Source organism: Chinchilla lanigera, unplaced genomic scaffold (assembly GCF_000276665.1).
Source record: "Chinchilla lanigera isolate Chin_1 unplaced genomic scaffold, ChiLan1.0 scaffold00089, whole genome shotgun sequence".
NCBI classification, from domain to species: domain Eukaryota; kingdom Metazoa; phylum Chordata; class Mammalia; order Rodentia; family Chinchillidae; genus Chinchilla; species Chinchilla lanigera.
In genome coordinates, this window is record NW_004955490.1 from 649046 (window position 1) to 674947 (window position 25902).

General features: G+C 34.6%; 1 protein-coding gene across 1 annotated transcript in view; it reads left to right on the plus strand.

Moving 5' to 3' along the window:
- Window positions 1-25902, plus strand: part of Lrch2 (leucine-rich repeats and calponin homology (CH) domain containing 2) — a gene marked incomplete in the record, with an annotated part of 109101 nt that overhangs the window by 79520 nt on the left and 3679 nt on the right. The window contains 8 exon segments of the mRNA XM_013504515.1: window positions 4877-4925; window positions 5000-5116; window positions 10792-10836; window positions 14085-14135; window positions 16855-16912; window positions 17654-17766; window positions 17919-18056; window positions 18204-18281. Coding sequence (XP_013359969.1) covers window positions 4877-4925; window positions 5000-5116; window positions 10792-10836; window positions 14085-14135; window positions 16855-16912; window positions 17654-17766; window positions 17919-18056; window positions 18204-18281 — 649 coding nt within the window.

The window sequence follows — 25902 nt, forward strand, 5'->3', positions numbered from 1 at the left end:
AAAATTTTCTTCTTTCTTGACCAATTTTGCACTCTTGCATCTAGTAATCAGAATGACTGATCTGAAAACAACAATATGCAGTATAAGAACCATTGTTGAACTCCTACCATCTTGTATGGTGAAGCTCTGCACCCCCAGCTTTTTTTGATATTGAGGATCAAACCCAGGGCCTTATAAATACATGCTAAGCGTGCCCTCCAAGGTTGAGTTTTATCTGTATCTCCTATTTCAAATTCTACTTAATGAGATTTAACCCACTCTTTCTCCTTTTGACTACTGATTCTGCTATCTCAGAGTTTAGATTTCTTTAAAGTTCCTGTTATTTATTTTTTCTTCAGTTCCTTTCACTCACTTAAGCTTCCTCTCAAACTTCCTTTTTCTTGAGAAAACTCCAATTGCTCAAACTTCAGAGCTGTGGTAGTCAATCCTAGCTTTTCCTTTACACAACTATTACTTTCTCATTTACAAGATAATCACCTAGTTCCTTCTTTAAAAACAAAATCAAAAATTCTTTATTTTTCCTGATTATAAAAATAATACAGTTTATGTTGAAATATTGGAAAATTTAGCAGACATAAAAAAATCACCCACTGTCTTACTCCCTGGAATTGACAAGTCATATTATTTTGGTATTTTCCCTTTTAGAGCTTGTAATAATATATTTTATGTTACTATGACAAACTATCTGAGATTGAGCAATTTATAAGGAAAATAAATTTCTTTAGCTTACAGTTTCAGAGGTTTACCAGCATGGTACTAGCTTCTATTTGTCTCTGTTAAGAGCCTCATGAAATGGTATCACAGTGGCTGGAGCATTTTCTGAAGGGATCCCATGGCATGACAGGAAGCGAGACAGATTCAGAGGTCAGGCTCGGGCTCGGGCTCGGGTTCGGGCTCGGGCTCAAGCTGAGGCTCAGGCTCAGGCTCACTTTTTTTCATACAACCCATTTTCTTGAGAACTAATGAATGTCCCATAGAACCACATCAAGTCTTTACAAGGACAGTGCCCTATAACCTAGTTACCTTGAGCTAATCTCCACATCTTAAAATATCTCGGAACCTCAACATTGCCACACTGAAGATCAAAGTTTTAACACAGGAGTCTTTGGAGAACACACTCCGATCACATTCAAACCTTAGCATACTTTTTTTCTATATGTGTGCATAGATATTTGTACTTGTTTATATGTATGTATGCACATGCACACACATTGTAGAGTTGTACACACTGCAGTTTGCTCAGTACTTCCACTCAGGTGTGTAATAGGCATGTCAAACTTTACTTTCCAAAACCACACTTTTTTTTCTTTCTTTCTTTCTTTCTTTTTTTTTTCTTTTGAGATAGGATCTTGCTTTGTAGTTCAGGCTGGCCCTGAATTTAGTGTGTACTTCAGGCTGGCCTTGAACTCATAGAGACCTTCCTACCTAAGCCTCCTGCATGCTGGAATTTCAGGTGTGTGCCACCATACCGAGTCAGAACCACACTCTTAATCTCTCTTGTTATACCCTCAAACCAAAGTCTTCTGAGTTGTTCCTTGTTTCAGAATGTCAACTCCATTTTCCTAGTGGATCAACTCAAAATCCCCAGAGTGATGCTTACTTTGTCACTGTCTCTCACACCACATGGCTAACCCATTAGCAAACCGTGTTGACTACCCTCCAGATATTTCCAGAATCTGATCATGTCTTACCAGTTTCAATCCTGCCAGCCTACTTCTTGTCATCTCTTATTTGAATTATTACAGTGGCCTCCTAATGGGTCATCTTCCTAGTTTTCCTGTTTTTTGTTGTTTTGTTTTGTTTTGTTTTGGTACTGGGGATTGAATCCAGGGTTTTCTCAATGAGCTACATCCAGCTCTTTCTTAAGTTTTTAATTTGAGATGAGGTCTTGCTAAGTTACTAAGTTTCCCAGGCTGGATTTGAATTTAAGATCCTCTTCCAACAACCTACCAGAGTGCTGAGATTACAGGCATGGACCACCACACCAGGTTCTTGGTCCTTGTATTTTAAAATAGGAATTTGGAACATGCAAGTCCACAACTAATAGAAATGATGAACTGTTGGTGGCATTAGACAACATGCAAACTTGTAGGAATGACCTAGAAAGATTCTGGGTACTTAGATTTCTGAAGAGGGGTCAGTTTTTTAAACATCTGGATAACTTTGTACTGGTAGTGATCTGGTGAGCTACTCTCCAAGGTCTCCAGCCCTTTCTAGCAATCAGCATGAGCCTGGGTCATTACAGGCATACAAAAGAGTTGTGATAAACTATTGAGAAATGAGTTGGCAAGATAGCCAGGTACAGGTGAAAGAGCATGGCCCTTGAAGTCAGGCAAATTTGGATCTGAGTCCTTCCTTTAGCACTTACTAGCTATAAGGCTTTGGATAAAATTTTAAATCAGCCTTAGTACCTAGCACCTAAGTGCTTAGTAAACGTTAGTTTTCTGATTATTTCTATTTGACTTTCTTCACATAGAGAGGTAGATAGGTGATCAGAACTCCGCTGAAACTTTGAAAGAAGCCTTTGTGTAACTCCCTATGCATTACCTTTTCCTTTGTTATTCTGTTCTGTGAACCCTAACCTTTTCTCCTCTTCTCCCAGTTCTCTCTCTTAAATTGAGGGAGTGTTTAGACTCTGCCTTAGTCCTCCTTCCCCTGGCTGTGGCCTGGAAACTCTCTCCATGCAGCAATTTGGCCAGTTCATGGGTTCATCCTGCTTGTTACCCATCTCTAAGGAATAATATACTTTTATTTGCTTGGTATTCCATGCCTTTCAGAAAGCATACTTTCATACATTTTGTTCATTGCTTTAATTTTTGGTCACTGTTACTCTGCCATGGCCAGAAGCAAAATCTAGGTGTTTTTGCTTTTGTTTTTGTTTGCAGTCCTTGGGATGAAATTTAAGGCCTCACATATGCTAAATTCACACTCCACCACTGAGCTACATGCCCAGCCTTATTGTCTAATTTTTATATTTTCTGTATTTATATCTGCTAGTGCTTGGTTTTGATTGTTTCTGCCATAGGCTCTGTGAATCCCAACATTTGAAAATGACTGCCAATATATTTTTTCTTCCTGGGTTTTTTTGTTTTTGTTTTTGTTTTTGTTTTTTTTTGTGAGACAAGTTCTCACTATGTTGCCTAGGCTGATCTTGAAATCCTGAGCTCAAGTGATCCTCCTGCCTCAGTTTTTCAAGTAGATGCAAATACAGGTGCTCACCACTCTGCCCACCTACTGCCCATAATTTTCAGGTACTTTTTAATTGAATATTTAAGTATATATAAATCTTTTATTACATTCACTTTGATATTTGGAATGGGAAGGCAATCTAGTTTTCTTCCCTCCCACCTTTTCTTATTTTACCTCCTACCTCTTTGTCTTTCTGTGTATGATTTACAAGCAGGCAAGCAGTTGTCTCCATAGTATTTGTTATGTAATCCTTCATTTCAACAATGATTGTAAATGTCACTGGTATCATAAGTCATTATGACTGTAGTACTGTATTGCTTTCTTCCATTGAAAAATCTACAGATTCTGGAGCGAATGCATGTATGTATGTGTGTATGTTTGGGATGGAATCCAGGGTCTTGTGCATACAAAGTAAAGTACTCTACCACTGAGCTGCACCCCAGCTCCATTATTACTATAGCTTTATATAATACGTTTTATTACTTGATAGGCATATCCCCTTTATTATATAACTTTTCTCTTTTTGGTCATCCATTCTTCCAAATTAATTTTGAAATTCTTTTGTCAAATTTCTGAAGCAAGCCAAAAATACTTATTATTATTACAGTTCATTTCAGATGTTAATTTGAAACTGAAGTTATGTTTGGAGTACTTGGTCCATTCAAGAATGTTTTCATCTTGAATGAAAACATTTTCATCATTCAAGAAATTTTTCATCTCTTATTAGACATTTATAATTTTATTATGTGGGTATTATACGTATGTAGCTAAGTTTCTTCCTAGGTAATTTATACTTTTCTTTCCTTTTATGAATGAGATTTTTCCAGTGTAACTCATGATTGATATATAAGAAAGCTGTTAACTTTTGCAATTTTCTTTAATTGGTAACCTTCCCTCTTATAATAATTGTTTTTTCTTTCAGGCAATCTATGAATTTTGAAAATTTGATCTTTTTTCTAGTATTTATGTCTTTTTCTTCTTTTACTGTACAGAAGTTCCAAAGAAATGCTATAAAATTGCAGCTCTACTGGGCTTTTTGTTTATATATATATTTTTACAGTGGAAATCCTGTTCAAATGTACCATCTGAGACCTTGCACAATCATCCTTATCCAAACAGAAAAACTAGATGCAAAAAATTTCCTGCATAGTTTCCATTGGATTCAGAAGGCAAAAAAGAAATACTTTTCTGAGCTCTTTCGCATTTTTTAAGAAGAAATTGTTCGTTGATTTTTTTCTTTTTTAGATTTTGGTGGGCTGGGGATATAGTTCAGTGGCACAAGCACCTGCCTGGCAAGTGTAAGGTCCTGAGTTCGATTCCTGGTACCAAAAAACAAAGTAGATTTTGGTAGTTTATTTGGTATAATAACTTCCTGTCTGTCCTTCAACTGTATGTTTCTTTACTTTAAACTTCTTTTGGCCTCTACAAAATCCTCAGGGTAGTCCTATCCATAAAGTTGATATAAAATAAACTCAGTTTGGTGTTTCCTGTGGAGCAACAGTTACTGGGTACTTAAATATGTTTTTGTTAGCATTAAGTTTTACGTTACTAGTTGAAGGTAATGGCATGGAAAAATCTTTACTTTCTTGGTTACAAAAAAAGACAACTTTATGATATTTAATAATATCTATCAAAGGATTCTTCTCAATGTTTCAAGGTATCTTAAAGCATCTTTATAATTTTTCAGTGTCTCGGCAGAAGAAGTTAATTCACCATCATCACTGCTTGCGTGGCAGGTAAGAGGAAATTAAATTATTAGCATATAGTCTATCTTGTTCTTATTTATTTAAAAGAAATTGTCTTATTACAGCCATTAGAAAATCAGAAGGATCAAATAGATGAGCACCTGTGGCCAGAATCTCAACCTATAATTTGGCAAAGTGAAGAGAGGAGGCGGAGCAAGCAGATTAGAAAAGAATATCTCAAGGTACTTCATTAAGTTGTAAAATTTATTTTTTATTTATTAATGTTGATTTTATCAGTTTTAAATTAGTTTTTAGTTGAAACTAGGCTAGAGTATTTTAATGTAGCAAGTATATTTATATTGATTTTCAATGCTAAGCAGAAGTCATTGTTGGCATTTGACTTGAATGAACAGTCAAACTTGTTACTGCTCTGTAAGTAGCAAATTTTGTTGTCTTTGTACCTTTTCTATTCCCAAAGTATAATTCTTGTCTAATAATACTTTTATGTAAACATGTAGTATTTAGTTAAATTATAGGTAGTATCCAGTTTAATATCACTAATAAATAGGGTTTACTTTCTGTTTTTCCTACTAAGGTAGAAATATCTTCCTTAGTGCACGTTCATTTGTTTCCATATGTGGGAACATAATGTGTATTTGGAAGTAGTATTATAATACAAAAAAACCTACATGTTTTAGCAAGTCTGTGAAGAATTTAAGCCAACAGCGTATAATTGCTGAGCCCTTTTAGTAGGACTTGTGTTAATTGGCCAGTATGAGAGATATTGAAGAAATAAAAGAAACGAAGAAAAAGAAAGGACATTCTAAGAAGAATCCTCATCAGCAATCCCAAAAGTCTATTTGATCTAACATTTTAAAGATCTGCACTTACTTTTTTTGGTTTTGGTTCCTTTTTGTTGTTCATGGACATTGAACCAAGGCACTGAACAAAATTTGTTTATAGGTAAAAGTTGATAAATGATGATGTGGGGGAAATTTTAGTATTTCTGAATAATAAAAGATTTGATGTTCATTTAATCTCCCTTATCCTAATATAATCAAACTATATCAAAGCACCTGTGTAATATAACAAATACTAAGTGCCAGATTCTTCTCTAAGTGCTTTACAAATAATTGACTCGTTTCATCTTCGGAACAACCCTATGAGGTAAGTACAGTCATTACTGTTTCTGTCCTATCAATGGAGAATTTAAGACAAGATTGGCTAAGTAGAAACTGAAAGAGGAAATTACATCTAAAATGTACAATAGATATTGCGAAATGGGAAGAAACTGCTCAAAAGGAAAGAACAATTGGGATAGGGGAAAGAAAGAAGGGAAAAGAAAAAAAAATATATATATATATACAAGATAGTTCTACTAATTTCTGTTAGTTCATTGAAAAGAAAGGTTTGTGCTTATACTGTTTAATCAATTTTTCATGCTTATGTCTTCTAATCCAAGCAACTACTTTGAAGATAACAATACACAATGTATTAACCATTGTTAATCTCCTATTATTTTGTTTTGAAATTTTGTATCGTTGTTTTTTCTCTTTAAAATAAAAAAAAAGATTGGTTAGTTAGAATGCTCACTTAGCTAATAAGCAGAGTTAACATTTGAATTCAGAGTTTATGTTATGCTGCTTCTTTATTTACTGTAGATAGCTTAATGTCAAAGGAACAAATACTTTAAAATTAATTCAATTTCACTGCTAAAAAAAATAAGCCCTTAAGCCAGGTGTGGTGGTTCACATCTGTAATCCCAGCACTTGGGAGGCTGAGGCAGGAGGATCCCAATGAGTCTGAGGCCAGCCTGGACTGCAAAGTGAGTTCAAAGCCAGCCTGAATTGCATAGCAAAACCTTGACTCAAAAAAGAAAAAATATATATATTTTCTGTTTAATAGCATTATTTATTAATTTTTTATGGCTTAAAACATTTCTTCTACCATGTAGGTTATGTTAGAAAGTTGTTAAGAGATCAAATGGGATAATATTTGAAGTCCCCATTACATAATCCTCAGTAAATGTTGCTTGTTTCTTGATAAAGTGGGTGCAAACATAAATTTCAGTCATGGGGCAGGTTTAAGAAGATGTGCAGTTCTCCTCAACTGTCAGAAGATGTCAGTGTTAGCACATTGTGAAAGGTTTGAACGATATTAACAATTTTTCTCTACATCAAGAAAACATACATGCAGCGGGACTGAGGGTGTAGCTCAGTGGTAGACCATGTGCTTAGCACTAAGATACTACTTTTTAAATTAAATCTGAACTATAATTCAGAATTGCCAATATTTTCATGATTAAAATATCATCCATGAGTTTCTATAAAGTATCTTTTTTTATTTGTTTTGTTTTGTTTTTGTTTTTCTTCCAGTACCAGGAATCGAACTCACAACCTTGCGCTTGCCAGGCAGGCGCTTTGCCACTGAGCTCAATCCTCAGCCCCAAGTATCTTTTTTTAAAGGTAGAAAAGAAATTTAATCACAGTTCTCCAGAGAATCGAAAAGGTTATTTATAGGGTCTATTGCTGAACCTAATGTGGATCTATAGTTAAAGGGTAAAATACAAGAAAAGAATAAAATACAGTACTAAGAAGGTTTATACCAAATTATTGCTGGCTAGTGATGGCTCCTTTGGCTTGCTGTGTTATAAAACATACAAAGCTTTTGTGCAACTTATCCTAACGTATATAAATGACGAAGCCACAAAATATCTTTGTTTCTTTCCCATGGTAAATTATTTGGGAGCTGGCTTTTAGTACATGTACTGAAAGTGTTTGCATATGTATACAATGTGTGTATGAGTGTGTGTATGTGAAGTTAGACTCCTCATTTTAAAATCTCAGTTGTCAAAACTAATGTAGGATAGTATTTTTTTTCAGGTAAGCCCCTGAAACTAAGTAAAAGAATGTCAGCCCATTGGCCTGAGTATGTAAGCAAGAAAATAAATTGAGTCAGGTTATTTCAGTAAATACATTATAATAGGAGAACAAGCCACTACTGTGAACATTACTATTCTAAGATAGAAAATTTGGTGTCCTTATAGCCACAGTACGTCCAGGGATGTATCTAGTGGTAGAACACTTGCCTAGCATGTGGGAGGCCTTGTGTTTCATTTCCAGGAAGAAAGGGAAGGCGGAAAGGAATGGAAGAAAGAAAGAAGGAAAGGGAGGAAGGAATCAATCTTCCTTGATTGTTTGGATATCCTTCTACCGTCCTTGAACTTCTGCTTGCTGTTAGAGTCTTGTCCTCTTTATTATTCTGAAAGCTTTCTCTGGAGTGTTAATGACTCCAGATGTTTCTTATTATTCTACTGAGTCTAAAGTCACATCCCATAATATTGTCTGTTCTCTACATCTGTGTTTCTGATTGTCTGGATGCCTTACATGTATCTTAAATTTAGTGTGTCTTTTCTTCCCACCCTATATGTTCAGATTTTTCTCCTCTATTCTTTTAGTTAATGGTAGCAGTGTCTCCTCCATTGTCTAAGCTCTGTACCTCAGTCCTTTTTTATTCTTTCCCTCTTTCATTCTTCTTATGTGGTTGGTCATTGTATTAAGCGGCTTTTTGTCACTGTTACCAAGTACCTGAGAAAGTCAGCTTTGAGAAGGAAAGGTTTATTTTGCGTCATGGTTTCAGTCCCTAGTCAGCTGGCCTCCACTGCTTTTGGGCTTTTGATAAGGCAGAAACTTCATGGTCAGAAGGGCATGGCAGAGGAAAGCTGCTTAATTCATGGCACCCAAGAAGCAGAGAGAGCACAAACAAGCCAGAGAAGATACACCCTTCAAAAGATGACCCCAGGAGGTCCACCTCCCAATAGGCCACTCAGCCTGGAACTCTTCAGTGCATTAATTCATTGAAGAGGTCAGCACCGTCACAATCAAACCACCTCTGTAGGCGTCTCATAATCCAATCAAGTTCACAATAAGGTTATGCTCATCACTGTCACTGTTAATGATAGGTGTCCCTCTTCCTATTCCCCTCTGTCTCTATTGCCTTTATCTTTGCTGGAACACATACTTTCTTGTCTGGATAACTGTAATATTTTCTTAATAGTTCCCCTTTCATAAATCCCTTTGAGCAACTCCAGGCAAAAATTTCTTTATTGGCTCTCTAATACCAGTAAGATACAATTTGGACTGCTCAAAGTTTCATGGACCATTCCTTATTACTTCTCTACATTCCATTACCTGCCACAATTCACTCTCCTCACCAGCTTCACTGACGTACTCTTTGTTTCCCACATAGGCTGTGCATTTTTATTTCTTTGTGCTTCCTTCTGAGAATACCTATTAGCCAGGCCTTTTATTCCTGGCATATTCCTAGTCATCATTCGAGATGTATACATAAGCATATAGCATAGTGCTTGAGCTTTTAGAATCAAATCGCTTAGTTCCTGGTCCTTACTTGAATACTTACTATGTGACTCTGGCAAGTCGTGTAATCTTGCTGATTTTATTATTACTTTTCCAATCTATAAATGAGTCTAATAGTACTTTCCCATATAAGACTGTTATAACTAATAAATTATTTAATAACATACAGTGCTTACAATAGCACTGGAAGCAGCATAATCATTTAATAAATATTAGCATATTATTCCCTCAAATGTGACTATTTCGTCAGAGTAGAATAAAACCAAAGATAATTTACTTCAGCAAGCATCATCATGCCTAGGGATGGCAAATTGATTTCTTTTCTTTTCTTTCATTTTTTGCTCATGCTTCACTCCGTGGCTTTCTCTTTTTTTTTTTTTTTTCTTTTGGTTTGGTACCTGGAATCAAACTCAGGACCTTGTGCTTGCCAGGCAAGTGCTTGTGCCACTGAGCTATCTCCCCAGCCCTACTCCATGGCTTTCTCAAACACTGGGTTGAAGGTATATTGAAGCTACGTCTGGAATCAGCGGGAAAGTTTTAATTGTAGTTGTCAAAGGAGAGACAGTAAAGGAACATATGTCATATTTCTAATTCCATCACAGTTTACTCCCCAGTTTGTGGTTAAGATATCAGGTAGATTATTTTTCCAAGAAACATGGAAGATAATGCTACATAAGTAAAGGGGACCATTAAATAAAACCTTGAATTCCAGGTGAAAAGGTTTGGATATAATCTAAAAATTAGTAATTTTTTCAATAGCATAGTCATGAGTTGGAAGCAGCAGCACAGTCTGTTACTGATTTACAGGATCATTTCCAGCGGGGAAGAATCAGAACTTCAGTGGTTATCATCCTCTCTTTACTTGACTCTAAGAACCTTTTTGACACATGCTAGTATTTTTTATACTTAGCACGTTATCTTTGTGTGTCATTGTGAAACAAGGCTAACAGTACTACCTCATAGGGTTGTTATGGAAATTAAATGGTTAATACGGATAAGGTACTTGAATCAATACTGGTATGTAGTAAGTGAAAGTGTGTCAGCTATTATCATTATTACTATTATTATATAATCAGTATGTATGTTTAGTGCAGTGTTCTTTTAAAGCCTGAAATCAGTAGATTGCTGAATTATAGACAACATCTTAGAAAAATGAGATTACAGACCAGCCGAGAGATAATGAGGATCTGGGATAGGGTGATAGTTATAAAAATTCAGAAGACGTAAGTCAGAGACAGATTGTAGAAGAACTGACTTTGACATGGTGGATATCGTGAATTAAGAAAGAAGTCTCTAACACAACCTGCAGGTTGCAAACCTGACAAAGTGGGAAGTGGGATTGACTTAGGCAGGAAATGTTACTTTATATGTTGACAGTATTTTAAACAGCGCCTCGTACATAGAAAGCATTATGTGTTAGTAGTAGAACTGGTTTAATATCAGGTAGTTTAATAAAGTTATCAAAGTACGAATAAACTTCACATGTAATTTGCTGGTAGACAATGTTGAAGAAAAAATAAAGTGTTTTAAATGTTTTTCAGTACAAATCAATGAGGAAGAGTTCAAGCAGCAATGAAAATGATGAGGTGAGTAAAAGAGGGTAATATTAATTATTATTTGAAATGTTTACTTTTAGTGTTTAGTTGGCTCGATCAGTTAAAAACAATCCATCTTTTAGTGTCATTGTTACGGATTTAGTGTACGGGTTTTTCTAATGATAAAAATTTCTGGGCATTACCATACAGTTATTAATCTAATCACGTGATTTCTGTATGTCCTGTAGAAGAGAATTTCTAATAGATTAGTTTTAGAATTTTCTTAATATTTGTCTTAAGCCTATAATCCATGAATTTAAATGTTACCTTTTTCTGTCTTTTAGCTTCTTAAATCATCATGGTAGTCAGTTGAGACTTTTTTAGGAACTCCTTTTAGAAATTATTTGAACAAATTCTGTGCAGTATTTTAAAATTTTTAATTGGATGTATATAGTTGATACATTACTATAAGCTTTTCTATTGTACAAGATTAAGCTGTGTAGCAGACTAGCATTTTTGAAATGATACATTCTCATCACTATAAATACCTAAGTTTTGTGTTCTTTTTGGTTGAGAAAATTAGTAGTTAATTTGATGTTGGATACTTAGCTGGGCTTCTGAAAATGCCTTTATTTCTAGGAAATAAAATCGCACAAAAATAATGAATAGAACTAGATGATTTCTTTTTCCTCAGCTCAAATGCCAATATTTCTCTGTGTGCTTTATCCCAGTAGAATTTACTGGGATAAAAAAATGACAGTTATGCCAAAGCTGGCCGTTTTTTTACTGTTGGTATCTATGGTTAAGTCTGAATGACATGTTTTGTATGGGTATATTTGGTAATACTTACCTAGTGTCTCTTTTTTTTTTCAAGACAAGGTCTCACTATGCAGTTTAGGCTGGCCTTAAACTCACCTGGTAGCCCAGGCTGGCCCCGTATTCTCAGTCATCCTCCTGCCTCAGCCTCCCCAGTGCTGGTATTACAGGTGTGCACCAACACACCGGGCCTTTCCTAGTTCGTAAACACAGTCAGTTCTTGTATCCTTGACCCCAGCTTTCCATTGCACAGATTCACTGACATCTGTAAATCTCATATTTCCTCTTAGAGATAAATGTTCTCCAAATGATGGCCCACTGTGTTTTCTCTAGGGTGAGTTTATCAGCTTGGCAAGATTTCAGTGAATAACACTTGTGTACCTGCTGCTACTTCTCAATTTTATTTCTAGTCCAGACTTCTCCCCTGAGCTTCAGGCCCTTATAATCTTATATCCATCTTCTACCTGTTTAGAATCTCCTCTGGATATATCTCATACACCTACTTAGGGCTCAGTATGTTCATTTGTTTTTCATGTTTTTCTTCTAAACACACTTTTTCAGTTGGTACAGTGCTTTTCAACCTTAGCTGCATTTTAAAATCACCTGCGAGATTTAAAGAATACTGGTGCTGTATCTTACCCTCAGCTTCTCAGGTGTAGTTGGCCCAGGAATAATGTCAAGTGGCCGGGACAATGAACTCCTTAGAATTTCTCATGTGAGTTTAATGTGTAGTCAAGGTTGAGACTTGTGTTGGTGGAATCACCGTCTGTCATCCCACTAAAGCAGGAGTTGGTGAACTATGGTCCAAGGCCAAATCTAGCCCTCTGGCTGAGTTTGTAAATAAAGTTTTATTGGGAAAGAGCAATACTGGTGATTGCTTTTGCATTACAGTAGCAGAGCTGAGTAGTTGCCACAGAGACCATACGGGCCACACAACTGAAAATATTTACTCTGGCCTTTTACAGAAAACATTTACTGAACACCAAGTTAGAGTTCAACTTGGCCACTCCTCTTGTCCCCTTATACTCATTTTTGTTCCGTTAGCCTCAATATGTAATCCATCTCCAAGACCTACTGATTTGTTTATTTATTTACTGGTCTATTTATTTGGGGCTACTAAAATATTCCTGTCTTTTTTTTTTTTTTTTTGGTTGTTCTCCGGTACCAGGAACCGAACTCACGACCTTGCTCTTGCCAGGCAGGCGCTTTGCCGCTGAGCTAAATCCCCAGCCCCGGGGCTACTAAAATATTCTGCATGCATTCTCCACCTTCCTTTCCATGGTGGCTTCATCATTTCTTGCCAGGGTTGCTCCAGTAGTTCCCTTGCTTTTCTTCCTTTCTTTGGTCCATTTTTGTTGCAGCCAGAAAGGTTTCAAAGAACACAAATATAATCGGGCCATTGACTCAGAAATCTTCAGTTTCTCCCTGTAATTTAAAAGGTAAATTTTGTATTATTTTTTTATTAAGGCCTTGCTTAGCACATCAGCCTCAACTCAGAGGTTGCCCTCCTTCCCCTTACTCTCTAGAATAAAGAACTGCTTAAATATATCCTTTCTGTCCTCATCTTTCCAGTTATTACTTTTGTGTCTTTGTTATTACCCTCTCACATCCATCTTTTTCTGATAAACACTCAGACTACGCTGTCTCTTGAACTCCTGGGCTCAAACAGTTCTTCTGCCTCAACCTCCGGAGCAGTGGGGAGGATAGGCGTGCCCCACTGCACCCAGCTTTCACTTAAGGTTTCACTTCCTCAGGAAACTTGCCCTTTTCATATGGCCCCGCTCTCCCCTGCATCCTCTAACATCATTTGGTCTGTGCCTCATCATTTGCCATTACAGAGTGAGGATGTTTCATGATCAGTACATGTGGATCTGTTTCCCTCTGGAGTAAGAGATTCTTCAAGAATGGTATTTTACAAACTGTCAATATTTCCAGTGTCTGACATAGTGTCTGACATATAGTGGATGGCCAATAATTATTTGTCGAATGAATAAATGTTTGATACATTGTGCATATTCCAGGTTAAAGGTCAAGATTTTTTGTATTTGGTTTGCAGTAGGTCACTCAAAAATTATGGTTCATTTCCTTTATTTCAAGTAAATTCTTTCTAATTTTTTCTAAGCTTATATTTCTTCACATAATTTTCCTGATAAAAGTTCTTATTGGAGGGATGGAATTTTTGCATCCCTTTACTTACTTGTCTCAGATTGTAACACATCACTGCTACTGTGTATAGACAGTATTTCTCAAACTTTAAAATACTTAAGGATCACTTCAGAATCTTACATAGATTTTGATTTTTGGTTAGGGCCAAGATGCCTACTCTGTTGCTTCACAAATCACATTTTGAGACCCAGAATGCTAGAAGTACATTCTAGATTCCTTTCTTTAGCAGCTCATCAAAACAATTTTCAGTTTTCCTTTCATAGTATATGTTTAAATCATTTTCTATTTTAATTTCATCTTTCATTTTTATATTTTAGCAAGACAGTGACTATGCTAATATGTCACCACAATCTCCAGTATCATCTGAGGTACAAGTTCTGTTTTTGTACGTTTTGTACGTTTGTATGTTTTCATATGTCCTCTATGTGTTATGTAGGGTTTTTCCTTGCCTCTTGTCTACTGTCATCTTTTCTTTTATTAACAAAGTAGCTTATTCACTTCTATTGTAGAATCTGTGGTAGATTACGGTGTACAAACCTTTCTGAAAGATTTTAAGGATACCATTTTTATGTAAATATTCATGTTAAATAGCCCTTGTTTGTGATTTTGGGTGGAAAGTATCTATAGATCACTAAAAGAAAGCGCTATGAAATGTTTGCTTTCTAATTTATCTGTACATTGGTACCTCAGCTGGCAAAGCAGTTCTCTCCATGATTCTGGTAGCAAACTGAACTGCATGAGAATTTAGTCAAATTTCCCCAAAAGGTCTTTATTGAAACCGACCATTGAATTTGATTTGGTTCTCATCCAACTCGTTTTGCTACCAAAACCATGGAAAGAATCAAGTTCATGAACAGAGGTACCACTGTATTTTTAAATAAATGTTGAATCTTAAAAACAGCTTTAAAGTTTTGATTTGAAAAGGCACTTTAGCATTGTACAATGGCCTTTGGTTTTTTTTGTAACCAGTTAGGTCTGAAAGCAATGCAAGAGAAATTTCCTTTTTCCACGAGAAACATCCCTGTAGTGGGTTGTTCCTATCGACAGAAGGTTACACATTTCCTGGCACGTTAGAGGGCAGTGGACATGGGGAGATCCAGTATATGAAAGTCACAGTTAGTACAATTCAGATTGATCAAATACTCTGGTGGTTTAAACGACTGATTCTTCTAATTTACTTTAACCTCTGGTTTTACAGCAAATGGTTTAAATTTAAAACATTCTAAGCAGTATCTTTTCTACTTTAGATTATCTTATTTAGTGTTATAAAGTGCACTGGCATTAGTAAATAAATTAGTATGCATTCCTTTGGTAAATTCAGGATTTATCTAAATGTTCAGGTGACCCAAATTCTTCACTTTGGTTATGCAGATAATATTTCACAATATGTTAAATATCACTACTTTCTTAGAAAGTCAGGATTCTTTATTGTTTCATGTGACTTGCTTTATAAAATATTTATATAGATTTGTTGGGCATGAGTTTTCTGAATTATTTATGTGGAAGGTAAAATATTATATGCTTTTAGAAAATAATTTAAATTATAATATCCCAAAATTATTCTTTGTCACATGTTTCTGTAAATCCTTCCTTTAAATTATAGCAAGTATAAATACATAAATGAAAAAAAATATATATATATGTGACTCCTACTTGTTTTCCCAGTTCCTTTATGATGTTACAATTTATGTTTACAGAGGAGATTATTACTGCCAAGTTTCTCACATAATTTGTGTTGCTTTTATATTTTTGCTTGCGTTCAGATAAATAAAATTTTTTATAGGAATTCATAACTATTTTACCAAAAAAGTGAAAAGAAACTGTAAGGCTGGGGGCTGGGGATTTAGCTCAGCGGCAAAAATGCCTGCCTGGCAAGCGCAAGGTCGTGAGTTCGGTTCCCGGTACCGGAGAAAAACCAAAAAAAAAAGAAACTGTAAGGCTGTGTTTTTGTCATTCAACTAGCATCCAATTTAAACTACATATTGCTTGTTAATCAGTAAAAGATTCAGACACTGCAGAACTCTGATTGCTTCAATTTCATGTGGAAAAAATGGTAACAACAATTAGTGTAGTACTTTAACAATTTGTTTGCTCTTACATTTAAACCAAAAAGTATTGCTATGACTAAGTTTCATCTTCGTCATTTTACACCTGAAGCAACACATAATTTTTCCAAAGAGCCCAATCAACAAATAGAGAAGTGACTACAGCATAGATCCTACTTATTTAACAGGGTTGTTTCACAGATTAAATAAGATGCTGCTAAGATTACATTATTTTATCACTTCACATTTCACAAAGAACTTTCATTTAATTACCTCATTTAATGTTCACAGTGATCTCATTTGAAAAGTGAAGAATCAATTGCAGAAAAATTAAATGTGCTCAAGACATAGCCTAAGGTTTCTGATTCCCAAGTTCAGATTTGTTTCATGCGACGCATAACCTTCCATAGCACACCACTGTATGTGAAAAAACTTTGAGACAGTGTGCATTGAGGTATAAGATAATAATGTATCATGATCTATTATTCTATAGTCCCTTTTAACATAAATATGTAGATTGGCCTTGGAATATCTACTCTTGAGTATAAAGTCAACAGTAGATACAGAATAAGTGTTGGTAAATCTATAAATCTGTCAGTACAATATACTGTACTTCATTACTTTAGAGATTTTAATCTTTTTTGTTCCAAAAAAATATTTTATACACTTTGGTAATGATCTTTCCATTTTCCTCATACTGCGAGAGAGAAGTATTTAATGGCATAGTCAGGTCAATTTGCAAATATTTATTGACTACATAGGTTTAGGCTGGCCTGGAACTCACTATGTAGCCCAGGCTGGCCTCAGATTCGTGGCCATCTTCCTACTTCAGCCGCCCCAGTGCTGGGATTACAGGGTGCACCACTACACCCAGCCTACGTATTGACTTTTTTGAAGTGGTGTGTTATCAACTTGAATTGAAATGCAGTTGCTTTTCTCTTTTCCACTAATCGTAGAAAAAAAAGGTGAGTCAATTTGGAATGGATATGTATATGTACCTTGATTATTTTGCAAAAAGAGGGTTTTTTTTTTCTGTTTTTAGGAATATGACAGAACTGATGCTTTTTCACATGGTCCCTTTGGATTGAAGCCTAGATCAGGTAAATACATATTTTTGAATAAATTTTATTTTTGTTTAAAATTGAAGTTTCCATGCTTAAATGGCATTGATTTTACAGTTTTAAGTGCACATAGATTCTTTCCCTTCTCCTAAAAGTAACTGTCCATTAACCTTATTTGTCTTTGCAATTCCCATTTCCATTTCTTTCTTCCTCTTTACTTTGAAGGCCCTAAAATCTCAGCTTTTTGCCTTAGATATACTGAAGTCTTAGTTCCACTTTTGTGTGATTGCTGTTAGAATGATCACTCTGCTAGCAGACCAAACACTGTTTGAAATTATAGAACTCTTATTTTTTTGTGGTTTTAAAAAGGTATCTCTTCACATTTGGCAAGCCCAAAAGAAAATGGATCCATATTCCTTGGCGAGATATTAAATTATAGTTTTTATTCCCAAATAACTATATTGATCTTCAAGAATAATTTTTTCTTTAAAATGAATAATTGGCATCTTCAATAATGACTTTGTACTTGGGTCATGACTTTTGAATACCATATGTTTAAATAAGAACATGTGTAGGTGGTAGAAATCATTACATTTGTGGTCCTTGTTGCTTTCAATTATGTAAAATTCAAATTTATACTAGAAAAAATACTTAGACTGTATTAATAAGTATTCGTGTTCTCTGTAATTTTGTACTGATTCTACCATTCCATTTTCTCCATCAATGCTTTTTCCTTTTATTAGCTTTGTAATAAGTTAAGAAATTTCTGTTTTTATAAAGCTTTTAGCCGCTCATCTCGCCAGGAATATGGGGCAACAGATCCAGGATTTACAATGAGAAGAAAGATGGAACATTTACGGGAAGAGCGAGAACAAATACGACAACTTCGGAATGTAAGTCAGATTGACCTTTCAGATCTGCTTTCTAGAAATTGTTTTAGCTTGGAAAATTGATAAGATACAACTATTTATTTAACCATTAGTAATGTAAGTATATGACATATGTTTAGATAGACTATCAGTGATTTGTTCTCATTTCTTTGTAGAATCTCGAATCCAGGTTAAAAGTAATTTTGCCTGATGATATTGGAGCTGCACTGATGGATGGCGTTGTTCTTTGCCATTTAGCCAATCACATAAGGCCACGCTCTGTAGCTAGTATTCATGTACCATCGCCAGCAGTGGTAAGTTATGTCTATAGTTTGTCCATTCTCCAAAAGAAAATATAGCTTCTTAAAATGTTAAATAATATACTTCAATAAATTCATTTTTCATTTTTAATAAATTTCTGTATAAAAATGCTTGAAAATGCATATTTTCCCTCTTTACAGCCCAAGCTGAGCATGGCAAAATGTCGAAGAAATGTAGAAAATTTTTTGGATGCTTGTAAAAAGCTGGGTGTCTCACAGGTAATTATTTACCTATCAAGATGGTCATTTAAATGTTAATTTGTTACATGAAAGCTCCAGTCTTCACAATAGCAATGAATAATGTTTTCTGAATACGAAAACTAATACTTTCTCTTGATAGCCTCCAAGTAAGCTCCAGTAGATAATTGCAGCAGTTATCTAATAAATATTTAAAGCTGCTTTAAATTCATTTCTAAAACAGATACCTGTATGGAAAAGTTTACTAATCGTGTACATTGCTGACCGAACATAAGTTAATAGCCATAACTGTAGCTTGGTTGTGATGCCATTGTTACTATCATTTTTTTCTATTGGGGGGAAGGTATTTAGATTCCTTTGTAAGTTTGTGGAGAGACTCTGAGTGGAAGATGAGACTGCATCAGACTAATAGCATTTTAAACTTTATTGAAAATGTCAAATTGGGGGAGCTGGGGATGTAGCTCAGTGGTATGGGCGCTTGCCTGGCAAGCCTGAGGTCATGAGTTTGATTCCCGGTACAGGAAAAACAAAAAAGAAAAAGAAAATGTCAAATTGGGAATCTTAGTAGTATATTATAATATCTGCAATTGACAAACTTTGAAATTTGGAAGAATTGGCTTATGTCTCACATGACAATTGCAGTGTTATAAAATTAATGATTAAAGTAGTATTGTAAATAAAAAGTTGGGGAGAGTTTGTCTTTCCTAGCTATTATGACATTGTACTTGTTTTGCCATTTTTATTTTAGGAGTTTTATTTTTATTTCAATGTGTTTTTCCATGAATTCAAAGACAGTAATATACAATGCTTTTCATTTCCTTATTTTTTGTAAGATATTTTCAAATTTGTAACAGCTTTGTTTAGGTATAATTGACATATGATAAAATGAACAATTTGGATATTAGCGGGGTGCTGAGGCTTGAAGCTAGGGCCTCGTGCATGCTAGGCCAGCACTCTACCACTGATCCATATCTCTAGCCCTGATATGTTTTAATATACACATACGTGATGAAATCATCACCACAATCGAAGTAATGAACATAATTCATTATTCTCCATAGCTTCCTCCTGTCTTTTTTCAATTCTTTCTTCCCCAGGCAACTACTAATCTGCTTTCTGTCACTATAGATTAGTTTGCATTTGCTTGAGTTTCATAGAAATAAAATGATACACTGTTCCACATTTAGACTCCTTTGTAAATTCATAGATAGACTCTGACTAGAATGTTAGGCTTTGCCAGACTAGCAGCATTTCAAGGTTTATTGAAAATGTCAAATTGGAAATCTTCGTGGAATAATATCTGAAAAATCAAAATTGATTTTTTTCTGACTTATCATTTGGCATAATTAGGACTAGCTTGTGTAGTTAATTACATAGATAGGTAATTCTTTTGTTTCTGTGTAGTATCCCACAATTTTTTGACCAATTGATCTTTGATAGACATTTTAGAGGTTGTTTCCAGTTTTAGGGACTACTAAAAACAAAGCTGCTGATGATGCTGATCACCTTTCCAGAGGGTTACTTCTCTCCAAGACCTTGCTTGCCATCTGCATAGCTCCTTTACTGAAGTGTATTTTCTAATCTTCTACTTTTTAATTGGGTCATTTGTTCTCTTAGGATCAAGTTTGAGATTTCTTTAGAAATTGTGGGTAAATTTTTTTTTATCAGGTGTTTGATTCACAAATATTGTATCCTAGTCTTTGGATTTTTTAAATTCTTTTCAGATTGGCTTTCAAATAGCAGCAATTAAAGTTTGTTATGTATAATTTATTTTTTAAATGAATTATCTTTCGTGTCAAACCTTTGTAAATTCAAGGTCAGAGAGATTTTTTCATATATTTACTTCTAGAAGTTTTGTAATCTTAAATTTTACATCTACTTGTATTATCAGTTTTGGGTTAATCTGTATATGGTGAAAGGTACAGTTCTGGTTTTGTTTTTAGACTGAGATTGGGCTCATGAATTCATTTTTTTCAGACATCTTTATTGAAAATAATATTTCATAATATTCACTTATTTGCAGTGTATAGTTAAATAGTTTTTAATATTGTCACAGAGTTGGGCAACAGTCACAATAATCTTTACCAGCAGAATTTTTTATTACCCTTGAAAGAAATTTTTTGTTACCCTTTACCTTTGTTACCTCTTACCCATGGACAGACCCTTCCCTAGTCTGTCTCCATGAATTCGCTTATTCTGGACTTTACTATATAGTGAAATCATATAATACAGAGTCTTGTGTTTGGCTTTTTTAGCAGAGTATACTATTTTCAAGGTTCATCTATGTTGTAGCATAAATCAGTAGCTCATTTCTTATTATGACTAAGTGGTATGCCATCTTATGCGTATACCACATTTTGTTTATCCATTTGTCAGTTGATAGACCTTTGGTTTGTTTCCACTGATTGTTTATTACAAATAATGCTGCAGTGAAGATTTGTGAATAAGATTTTATTTGAACACTTGCTTTCAGTGCTCTTGGTTATACTTAGAAGTGGAATTGCTGGGTCATATAGGAATTTGGCTTATCTTTTTGAGGAACTGCCAAAATGTTTTCCACAGTGGTTGCAGCATTTTACATTCCCATCAGCGATGTGTCAGGTCTCTGATTTCTTGACATCTTCTAAAACAGTGGTTATTGTCTGCTTTTCTGATTCTAGCCATCCCAGCAGGTGAAAAGTGGTAGTTTCAATTTGCATTTTCCTAATAGTAAATGATGTTGAACATCTGTTCATGTGGTTATTGACTGTATGTATTCATTTGGGGAGAAAATGACTATTCAAATCCTGTGTGCACTTATTAATTAGACTGCAGTAAGTCCTCAGTTTAGGAATGTGTTCCACTTCACAAGTCTGACAAAGTGAGTCCTATACACCTTTGACACAAATACACAGTACACATCACTTTCCACTTCCCAGCCGTCCCCTCCACATCACCACTGCTTTTCTTCTTACTTCTGGACATCCTGGGCTCTGAACACTGTCACACTGTACAGTAAGCAAACAAGATCACAACTGTGACAATGTTCTGAAGACACATGAGCCACTTCTGCAATTTGTTCACATCTAGGAGTGTTTGTAATGCAAGGTCTGTTTATATTTGTGGAAGTTCACAAGTCAAGTATTTGTAAGTTGGGGCTTATTGTATTCATCTTTTTATGGAGTTGTAGGGATTCTTTACAGATTTCATGTACAAGGTGCTTTTGAGATATATGATTTGGAAATATATTCTCCTGTGGGGTGTCTTTTCACATTCTTAGCTCTTTTGTTATTGTTATTATTGTTTGTTTTTTTGTGGTGCTGAGGATGAAACCTAGGACTTCATGCATTCTAGGCAAGTGCTATACCACCAAGCTATGCTCCCAACCACATTTCGTATCATTACAGCACAAAAATTTTTAATTTGATGAGGTACAGTTTACTCCCTTTTTTCCTTCTGTTGCTTATGATTTTGATGTTACATCTAAGAAAACACTAAATAATCTAAGGTCATAAAGACTTATGCCTATAATTTTTCTAAAATTTGTATAGTATTTGTGTTCATAGTTAGGTTTATGATCCCCTTTTAGTTCAGGTTTGGTGTGAGGTGGGGTTCCAAATCCATTTTTTTTACATGTGGATATGTAGTTTTCCAAGTTTTCACAAGGCTTTTTATTATTAAATTGTCTTGACACCTTTGTCAAAAATAAATTGCCATAAATGTAAGACTTGATTTCTGTCAATTTTTTCCTGTTGATATCCTAATGTGATTTCCACATTGTTTTGCTTACTATAGCTTTGTAGTATGTTTTGAAATCAGATTATGTAGTAGGTTTTACATTTCCTCCAGCTTTCTTCCATTTTAAGGTTACTTTTACTTTACTGGATTTTCCTCTCAATTTTAGTATTGGTTTGTCCATTTCTGCAAAACAACCAGTTGGAATTTTGTTAGGGATTGCTTTGAATCTATAGAAAACTTTGTCTATGAACATGATCTTTCCATTATTTATATTTTTAAAGATTAATTTCAATAATGTTTTGTAGTTTTCAACATGTCTTTTGCTGCTTTTGTTGAATGAGGGCCTTAATATTTTATTCTGTTTTAAACTACTATAAATATTTTAATTTAACTTTCAAATTTTGTATTGCTATTATATCAATACAACTGAATTTCTTTTATTCATCTTTTACTTTGTAACCTTGCTAAACTCATTCATTAGTTCTAATAGTTCCTTTGTGTTTGTATGCATTAGGATTTTCATAGTATAAAATCATATTATCTACAAATATAGTTTTATTTTTTCCTTTCAGTCTGGATGCTTTTTGTCACTCCTTGCCCAGTTATCCTGACTACAATTCTCAACTATTAAAATTTGAATAGAAGTGGTGCCAGTGGATATCTTGTCTTATTCTTGATGTTGGGGAAAGCATTTAGTCTTTTATCTTTTAGTGTGATATTAACTAAGGTTTTCTGGAGATAGCTTTTGGGGAGTTTGAATTTTCCAAAGGTTTTTTTTAATGGATACCATCTTTCCCACAGCTATTTTTTGCTGTTATTGTTGCTGCTGCTATTGTTTGCTGTACTGGAGATTGAACCCAATGGTGCTGTGCCAGTGATCTACATCCCCAGCTCCCCGAACCCCCTGTTTTAAAAATTTGAAACAGGGGTCTCACTAAATTGGCCATGTTGGCCTCAAACATGTTATCCTCCTGCCTCCTGCCTAGGTGGGATTGCAGCTCTTTGCCTCCATGTCCAGCTAACATTTACAAATCTATTCTTGTAATATTTATTTACCTTTGTATCTGCATGAGAAACCATTTGCCCGTACATCTGTGGGTCTGTTTCTGTATTCTTTAATTTGTTCCACTGATACTTTTTTTTCCAGATTTTTACATTGGTAAAACACTATCTTGCTTTTACTATACATTTTGAAATCAAGTGGTAGTAGCTCTCTAAAGTTGTTATTTCTTAAAGCTATTCTGGTATTCTCGTTCCTTTACATTTACACATAAATGTAATTTGTCACCATCTACAGAAAAAGAAAGACAGATTATATTATTGTAGAAATCGTACTGAGTTTATAGAAAAATATAGGTAAGATTATATCATAATATTAGGTCTTCCCTTCTAAAACCAAAATATATTCTTACTTGATCTTCTTTAATTACCTCAACAATATTTTGTAGTTTTCACTATACAAATTTTGCATATTTATCCTTAAGTATTGCATATTATTACATGTTGCATGTTGTTGTGTCTGTGCTTAGTTTTAATTTAATATCTGATGCTTTGGTTCTAATATATAGAAATACAGTTAGTGTTTAGATATTGATCTATACCTTACAGTCTTGCTAAACTTATTAGTTCTAGTAGCTTTTTGAAGATATGGAATATTCTACATGGATGCTCATGTTTTCTGTAAATAGAACAGCTTCTTTTTTTTTACTTGGATGACTTTTCCTTATTTTTTGTGCCTAATTGCCCTTGGCAGATATCCCAGTATAATGTTGAGTAGGGGTGGCAAGGGTAGATATCCTTGTCTTAGTCCCAATTTTTTTTGCTGAACTCATTCATTAGTCATTGCTGAACTCATTCATTAGGCGGGGAGGAATTTCAGTGTTTCACCCGTAAGTATGATATTAGTTGTGAATCTGCTGTAGATGACCTGTATCAGGTTGAGGGAGTTTCCTCATACTCCTAGTTTGTTGAGTTTTTTACCAGGAATGGGTGTTGCATTCAATGAAATGCCTTTTCTACATTAATTGATGTCACATAGTTATTTTCTTTTCAGTTTGTTAATATTATGAGTTACACTGATTTATTTTCAGATATTAGCTCAATCCTGGATTCCTGGGTTAGATAAATCCCTCTTGGTCATGATGGATTTTGTTGTTTTTGTTTCTGTTTTTATGTCACTGAATACTTTAGGTTTTTTTTTTCCATTTAAATTTTAGAACTCTGGTTTTTAGGGTTCTTTTTCCCCTCCTTCTTTTTCCTTTTCTTTTTCCACTCCCTTCTCCTCCCCTGTCCTTTCTTGTAATGGGGTGCAAACCCAGCTAGTGCTGAGCTATATTCTGGGTCTATTTTATTTTATTTTATTTTTTATTTTAGACAAGGTCTTGCTAAGTTGCTCAAGCTGTCCTCAAACTTTCAGTCCTTCTGCCACAGCCTCCAAAAAGAGCTTGAATTATAGGCATGGGCCACCACACCTGCCTTGGTTTTCTTTAAATGTCTTTGCATGTTGGAAACAAGGTAATGCTGACCTAATGACATGTGTGTATATTCCTTCCTCTTCACTTTTCTTAATGATTTGGACAGAATTAATATTTCTTTTCTAATTATTTAATCAAGTTTACTAATAACCCATCTAAGTCAAGGGTTTTCTTTCTGGGAAGACTTCAAACTACAATTTAAGTTTAGCTCAGTTGTAGAGCTCTTTCCTAGCATGGTGGAACCCTGGGTCTTAATTCCCTGCCCTAAAAACACAAAATAATTAACAGATAGAGGGACATTCTGGTTATCTGTTTCTTCTTGGATGAGTCTTGGTGTGTTACACCTTCCAAAGAATGTATCCATTTCTTCTAATTTATCATACTTATTGTTTTAACATTATTCATATTATTCCCTTGTTATTGTTTTAATATTTGTAGAGTACCTTACAGTGTCAATTCTGTTATCCCTGATATTAGTAATTTGTATATTTCCTCTTCTTTTCTGGTTGACTTAACTAGCAGCATATTAACTTTTAAATTCTTCTCAATGAATTAATTTTTGTTTCACTGATTTTTTTCCTGTTTTCTGTTTTTTACATTATTCTTTTTCTCTTCTTTGTGTATGCATTGATTTAACTTGCCCCTTTCTAGTTAGTTTCTTTCTTTCTTCCTTTCTTTCTTTCTTTCTTTCTTTCTTTCTTTCTTTTTTGTACTGGGATCGAACTCAGGACATTGCGCTTGCCAGGCAGCCGCTGTGCCACCGAGCTATATCCCCGGCCCTCCTTCTCTAGTTTCTAAGGCAGAAGCTAAAGTCATGGATTTGAAACTTTTTCTTCTTTTCTAATATACACTTCTGTGGTTATTTGAATAAATGAGCAAAAATACTAGGACAGCAACAAATGTAGTTGAAATGGAGATGAGGAGATACTTTTTCAAAATTATTTAAGAATATCATCAGTAGTATTTGATAAATCAGTTATAGTAATAAGAATAAAATAAAAGGCTATTATGATTCCCACATTTATATTAATGAAGATTGACTAGTGTATTACTGAGTGAAAGTTCCATTAGCATATTACTAGTAGAGTATAGGACACGCTAATTAGTAAAATAAAAATAGTTCAGCTGTAGACACATTGATTTTGATGTCTGTTGGATATATCAACTAGCTATGTCCATTGGTGTTTGCTTGATAGAGGCTTCTTGAGAGAAATAAAGATTTGGAAGTCACCATGATGAAAGGGAACATTAAAATTATGAGACTACCAAGTAGAGGGTATAGTGTGAAACAAAAAAGTAAACAGAATTATTGGGAACATTTAGGGTATTAGAAGAGGATTAGTGTTTTAGTTTTTTTTTTTTTTTTATTTTAAGGATATAAGGAGGGAAACATTAACAGACATACAACATTTTACAACATATCACAAGCACAATACAGACAATACAGAGTT